This window comes from Physeter macrocephalus, unplaced genomic scaffold, assembly GCF_002837175.3.
Source record: "Physeter macrocephalus isolate SW-GA unplaced genomic scaffold, ASM283717v5 random_1832, whole genome shotgun sequence".
NCBI classification, from domain to species: Eukaryota; Metazoa; Chordata; class Mammalia; order Artiodactyla; family Physeteridae; genus Physeter; species Physeter macrocephalus.
The window spans coordinates 3,567-10,028 of record NW_021147118.1 but is presented as its reverse complement, the minus strand read 5'-3'; the positions used below and the strand labels follow the sequence as shown (position 1 = coordinate 10,028).

Below are 6,462 nucleotides of genomic sequence, written 5' to 3'. Positions count from 1 at the left end.
TTTGTGTGTGGTATGCGGGCCTCCCTCTGCTGTGGCCTCTCCCGTTGCAGAGCACAGGTTCCGGACGCGCAGGCCCAGCGGCCATGGCTCACGGGCCCAGCCTCTCCGCGGCATGTGGGATCCTCCCAGAACCGGGGCGCGAACCCGATTCCCCTGCATCGGCAGGCGGACGCGCAACCACTGCGCCACCAGGGAAGCCCTAGAAGCCCCATTTAGATTCAAGCAGGTGAGGGAGTTTTCCATCCCTTTAGTCACTTTCAAGACTAAAATCCAGCGAGGAACTGAAGTTGAACAGGGAAACCACAGAGAATGAGAATTCCGGATTGAGAAGTTTCTGTGCCACCAACCCTTGACCTGAAAACAGAGGGGACCCTGTATGTGCCCAGTGTCCTTATAGCATCTGGCCTAAGGCTCTTCCATTTTACAAAAGATGAAGCCCAGTGGGGTAATGTGGCTTGAACAAGGCACTGGGTTTGTTAAGGGCTAACATTTTGGTCCAGAAACCAAGTCTCTGTACTTCTAGTCCAGTCCCTCACCCCAGCTCTGGTCAAGTCAAGGAAAACAGCCAGAATAAAGCCAACCACTTTTATTATCATTCTCTTATTTTATAGGAAAAAAAAAAGAGGAATGTAGGTTTGTACACGTTGCTCTATGTACACCCGGGGCAGGCTGTCCGCGACATCAGGCACAGCAGCTGCACTTGTCCGAGGCCCCTTTGCACACGCAGCCCTGGGCACACTTGGCGCAGCCCACGGGGCAGCAGGGGCAGCAGCCTGGGGAAGGGAAGGAGGAGGCAGAGAAGAGCGCTTGGAACAAAGGATTAATAAGGCTTCCCGTCCTCTCCAGTGGAGGCGCCACCGTCCCTAGGGAAGGGGCACCTACTGCCCTATTTAAATACCCTTCAGTGTTGTAGAAGGCTGAGGGCGTGGGGTGGGGTGGGGCTGGCGGGGGTGGTGAGCGCGTTAGGGGTAGATGTAGAGAAAATTCCACTTACTCTTCTTGCAGGAGGTGCATTTGCACTCTTTGCATTTGCAGGAGTCGGCACACGTGCAGGATCCACCTGCAAAGAGAACGGCCGATATAAAAACGGTTCCCGGAGACTCGAACGTGGGCATGGGTGCTAGGATCCCGAGTTTGAGCCCCAGTTCCACAACCAACTCGTGGGAACCTGGGCAAGCCACGAACTCTGATCTCCTTATCGGTCAAACGGGATCTCCTAGTTTAACTTAGAATAGAGGCGGGTACACCAAAACGCTTTCGAAAGGGGCAATTTGTGCCCGGAAAGTGAGTGACGAGTCAGAAATTGCTTCTCTAGTTCTACAATTGACACCCAACCCCGAACAAGATCTCCTTACCCGCGACGCAGGAGCAGTTGGGATCCATGGCGAGAGGAAGCGGAGGCTAGGGTCCGGAGACTGCAGTACGAAGGATGACAAAGACGTCGAGGGAGCGTGCTGGAGGGGAGGGCGCTGTGGGCTGCTTTTATAGCGGGAAGGAGCCGGGGCGAGTGCAAAAGCCCTCCGGGGCGGGCGCCGCCTGCACACGCCCCGCGCTGAGTCACTGGCGGCCCGTGCGGCGCCCCGAGCTGTGCGCACTGGCCACCTGGCACCAGTTCTCAGTGGCCGCCCTACGTGCGCCTCGGCGAGGGAGGGCCGGGTGCAGAGCGCAGACCCCGCGTGCAGGGCTGTCCCGGGCTGTGCGCGGAGCACCCTGACCCCTGCCATTCGCTGTGTGCGCAGTTCCCGCCACCGCCTTCCCCCTCCCCCAGCACGCTCCACCCCCACCCTCCCCACCGCGTCCGGTGCCCTGTGCTTGAACCTGAGTAGTTAAGAGAGGGTCTTGCGGATCCTGCTCCGGAGGAAAACTGGTGGGAAGTAAGGACAGATTTTTTTTTAAAAAACTCTTTGCACCCGTCAAGGCTTAAAAATTGTGTAGCATCATATTAAACCCGTGGGATGGTTATTGATGACATACTGTATATCGAGTGCTTTAGCGTGCGATAGGGAAGGTGTAAGCGTGTTATGTTCGAGCTCTCATTTAATCCTCTAACAACCCTGTGAGGTAAGGACTAGTCATCATTCCCATTTTAGAGTATGGAGGCCCAGAGAAGTTAAGTAACTTGCCCAAGGTCACACAGCTAGTGAGTGGCAGAGCCTGGTTCAAATCAGTGGGCCTAGCAGATGCTGAAGTCCCTCTAAGGGTATCACCAACAGGGGATGAATAAGGATCAAGAAGCCACAAGCCTTGTACTCAGGAAACTCATAGTCATGGGGGCAGCCTCATGGGTGCGTGGGGAAAAGTAATACCAGGGTCATGGCTAGGATGGAGGCAGGGGGAACAGAGGGGAGACCCAGTCCAGCCTGGGAGGAGGTGGGCCAGTCAGGTGGGCCATTGCCTTGGGCCTGAGGGTGAGAAAGTCTTCGCCAGGCAGGGGAAGAGGACGGAGTTGTATTCCAGCCCGTGGAAGAAGCAGCCGGATGGAAAGTTGGCATTCCCATGGAACATTTGGAAGGGAAGACCTCACAAGAACTTTCTTCCCCAGTGGATGCAGATGGGAAGAGTGGAAGTGCGGTCCAAATTCCTTTCTGGGGAGGTGCATCCTGCTTCCCTGCTGGCACATGTCTGGCTGCTGTGAAATGGATCTTAGATCATTATCCTGGGATTGCCCCGAGTGTATCATCAGATGAGCAGGTTACTGGAAGGTTGGTGGCAGGTTTAGGGAATGCTGGTTGCTGCAGTGGGGAGTTTAGTGAGGAGGTGGGCGGAGGACAGGCCATCCTCGCAGCATTTACTGTAAAGTCCTGTGGAAATGTCTTCACAGCTCAGCTCAGACGTCACTTTCTCCTGGGAGCCCGTCCTGACCCCTGTGCTAGGTCAGGATGCCTGTGGAATGTGCTGGTAAACAGCTTGTCCTTTTCTTTCCTGCAACTTTCCATGTCTATAATACATAGGAAAGTGTGTGATTCTGGGCTCTTTGTCTCTCCACACCTACCTGCCACTGAAAACACCAAGAGCTCTCACTGCCACTGAAATGTGCTTCCAGCCCTCGGCCCAGGGCCAAGTTTACAGTTGGCGCTTAATAAATATTTGTCAAATCAATTAATAGGAGTAAATCCCCTGATAGGTCCTCCCTTCCCAGCCCTGCCCCCCGGCATTAGGGCCGATTACGAAATGAAAGTAAAAAACTTGTTTTTCACCACTCTGGGACCTGTGTGGTCACGCAGAAACTCCAAGCAGGGCAGGAGAGTTGAACTGTCAGAAGGACTAAATTCTAATGGTCACTCCACCACTCACTTGCTGAGTGACCTTGGGGCTGTTAGGGGGCAGGGCCCCCCTGAGCATCAGTTTACTCATTTGTCAAATGATCAGATTGTACTAGAATTTGAGGGTCACATGCAAACATGCTCTGATTTTAGAGCCAAGGTCTCAGAAATCTTGCTGTGTCTGGCAGCCCCATGGACCGAGAGCATGGAAGCTCTTTGGATGGTGGGCAGATTTTGCTGTTGTTGTTGTTACATACGCACCCACATTATATGCAAAATTCCTGGTTTCTTATAAATCAGATGGGCACTTGTCCACTCAGGGGAAACAATCCAACTCAGTGAGGAGACAATAACGCTTGTTTTTGCCCTCTAAAGTATTGAATCAAGCCCTGGGTTTGGGCCATCTGTGTTGGCAGTAAAATTTGTTTTCAGGTCTAAGCTGTCCTCCTTAAGTCATTTTGACTCTGAGAGGAGAGTGTTGACCAATCGGCAAAGAGGAAGGGCAGCCCAGGCCCAGTTTTGCTCATCTCTGTACCCCTGTAAGCCTTGTGGGACAGAGGTGGAGAGGGAGGATTTTCTAATGCCTGCAGTCCTCATGTGGTAGGAAGTGAGGAAAATGAAGCCAAGCAGCATAAGATGAGGAAAAACACCCCTCTACAAATATGGTGTGAGTTATCAGTATGAGGCAATGATGTGGCCCTAGTCTGCATTAATAGAAGTATGCCATCCAGAATGAGGGAGGTGATTTTTCATCTCTTTTTAACTGCTAATGTGGATATTTTTAGTTCTGCTGCTGAGTCAGTCATCCATTCATCCTTACCCTGTGACAGTACCCTTAAGTTTCCTTTGTAGAATCACTCTTCCCTACTCCTAGTCCACGTGGACTAAGATGGATGGATGGAGTAGGCCCCATTCGTGGGCTCCCAGGAGATTCCATCTTCCTGGACATAGTGATTGGCTCTGATTGGGTCACCTAGCCATGAACCAGAGAGAATCAATGGAACTCCTCCTGGAAATGCTAGGAGAATGACAGATACTCTTTCCATCTAGACTTCAGCCTGAAAGGGTGTGAAGCTGAGTTTCTAGAGCCTTTGTCTCCATGAGAAAGAGCCTGAGAATAAATTTATCGTAAAGGAAATGGAGCCTGACAATATCATTGGAGCACCTGGATCCAGCCAAGCCTGAAGCCACTGTGAGTCCAAAATTACCTTTTTTGTTTAAATCATTCTGGATAGATTCTTAACTGGCACAGTTGGGCAGACCACCCTGAGGGCTGTGTTCATTCTTGGGCTTCAACAGTCCAGAAGACAGTTGATCGCAATAGTCCTAAGACTCAAAACCCCATCATGTGAGCAACAACTGAGAGGGGTGGGCAGGTTCAATCTGCAAGAAAACAGTTACCTTCGGATATGTGGACAGTGGTTGCTCCCGTAGCCGTGCAACAAATCACCCAAAACTGCAGTTTAAATAACAACCAGTTTATTGTCGCTCCTGGTTTTGTGGGTCAGGAATTTGAGAAGCGCTCATTTGGGTGATTCTTTTGTTTCATGTATCACTGTCTGAGGTCACTTGGTGGCATTCAGTTGGTGGATGGGCTGGTCTGGAGGATCTAAGACAGCTTCACTCACGTGTCTGGCACCCTAGCAGGCGTGGCTGGAGGGCTGAGCTCAGCTGGAACTAAAGACCAGAGCTCCCTCCTGTGGCCTCTTCAGTGTGGTGGCCTCAGGGCAATTAGATTCCTTACATTTGGCTCAGGGCGCCAAGGGTGAGAGTCCCAAGAGACAGGAGTGGTAGCTGTGTCTCTTAAGCCCTGGGCCCTGAAACTAGCACAGGTCACTTTCACCACTTTTGATTGGTCAGGAAGCCACAGGGCCTGCCCAGATTCGAGGGGCAAGGATGAACACCCCAGGTCTTGATGGAAGGAGTCAACATGTTTGCAATGATCTCTCATCTGCCTTAGTAGTCATGGGGCATAATATTGAGCACGTACTATGCATCAGGACATTCTGAGTTTATTTCACTTAGACCTCGGCACAGTCCTGCAAGGCAGATGCTGTTAGTATCTCCATTTTACAGATGAGGCACTGAAGAGTTACATGGCCTGTTCAGGGTCACACAGCTGTAAGTGACAGTGTGGGGACTTGAACCCAGGACTTTCGGATGCCACACCTCCATGTTTATGCCATGCTGAAAAGAAGAGAATAGACTTGTGCTCTGTGGTCCCAAGGGCAGTACCAGGAATAAAGATTCTGCTCTGGGTGAGAAAGGCCTTTCTTGCAATTAGAGCTGGTGACGACTGGAAGGGACCGCCTTGGGAGATAGTTTCCTGTCACCATGGCCATAGGAACAGAGGCTGGTGGATTCTGGCATTAGATGGTGGGATAGAAAGAACAGATATATTTATTGTGAGAAGAGCATCAACATCGTGGAGGTGATGAACTAGCCTATCTCTGCAAGATCTCCTTCCAAATCACCGACGCCCTGAGCGCCTCTGTCACCACCATCATGCACACGCCCATCAAAGACACCCTTGCCCATATATATGTATATATATATATGTATACACACACACACATATACACATATTTAGTTTAAATTTCCCTTTTAATGTGATTAGCATTATACTATACATATACCTTGGGGTTTTTTCCCCACTGAATGGTAAGATGTGGTGTCTTTCCATTGCAGATGTGTTTTTATCAGATGTTCATTATGACTATTTTTATACTTCATACCTGAAGGATATTTCACTTGTTTTGAGGCTTCTGCTGATACCAACGATGGGACAGTGAACATCCTGGGCTGAAGGTATGTACGTTTTAAATTTGAGTAACTACTGTTAAAATACCCTCCAAATTTCTCCTCAAGACCCTGCTTTCAATTCTTTTGGGTATATACCCAGAAGTGGAATTGCTGGATCATCAGGTAATTCTATTTTTAATTTTTGGAGGAACCACCATTTTACATTTCCTCCAGTAGTGCCCAAAGGTTCCAATTTCAACACATCCTTGCCAACACTTATTTCCTGTTTTTTTGTTATTTTTGTCTTCCTGATACTGGTCATCTGCTACGGTCTGAATATTTGTGTCCTTTGGGGCCTTTGAGAGGTGCTTAGGTCATGAGGGTAGAGCTCTCATGAATGGGATTAGTGCTTTTATAAAAGAAACCCCACAGAGCCCCTAGTCCTTTCCACCATGTG

The 6,462-nt window shown here is 50.2% G+C and overlaps 1 protein-coding gene and 1 long non-coding RNA gene across 2 annotated transcripts; one reads left to right on the top strand and one right to left on the bottom strand.

The window, feature by feature from the left end:
• Window positions 1-571: 571 nt before the first annotated feature.
• Window positions 572-1,468, bottom strand: LOC112065202 (metallothionein-2). Its single transcript, XM_024124902.3, has 3 exons — window positions 1,356-1,468; window positions 995-1,060; window positions 572-773 (listed from the first exon to the last, which is right to left on the bottom strand). The coding sequence occupies exons 1-3, from the start codon at window positions 1,381-1,383 to the stop codon at window positions 682-684; spliced, it is 186 nt and encodes a 61-aa protein (XP_023980670.1). The 5' UTR covers window positions 1,384-1,468; the 3' UTR covers window positions 572-681.
• Window positions 1,469-2,568: 1,100 nt separating this feature from the next.
• LOC114485612 (uncharacterized) lies at window positions 2,569-6,107 on the top strand. The gene is made up of 3 exons (XR_003679018.1): window positions 2,569-2,702; window positions 4,314-4,455; window positions 5,952-6,107. It is a non-coding gene; the product is annotated as an uncharacterized lncRNA (long non-coding RNA).
• Window positions 6,108-6,462: the final 355 nt, after the last annotated feature.

What these genes read in the sequence shown, in the direction of transcription:
- LOC112065202 (XM_024124902.3), bottom strand. Translation starts at nt 1,383, where the DNA reads ATGGATCCCAACTGCTCCTGCGTCGCGG. An exon ending in CAACTGCTCCTGCGTCGCGG is followed by an intron (nt 1,061 to 1,355) that starts GTAAGGAGATCT and finishes TTCTCTTTGCAG; the next exon opens with GTGGATCCTGCACGTGTGCC. An exon ending in ATGCACCTCCTGCAAGAAGA is followed by an intron (nt 774 to 994) that starts GTAAGTGGAATT and finishes TCCCTTCCCCAG; the next exon opens with GCTGCTGCCCCTGCTGCCCC.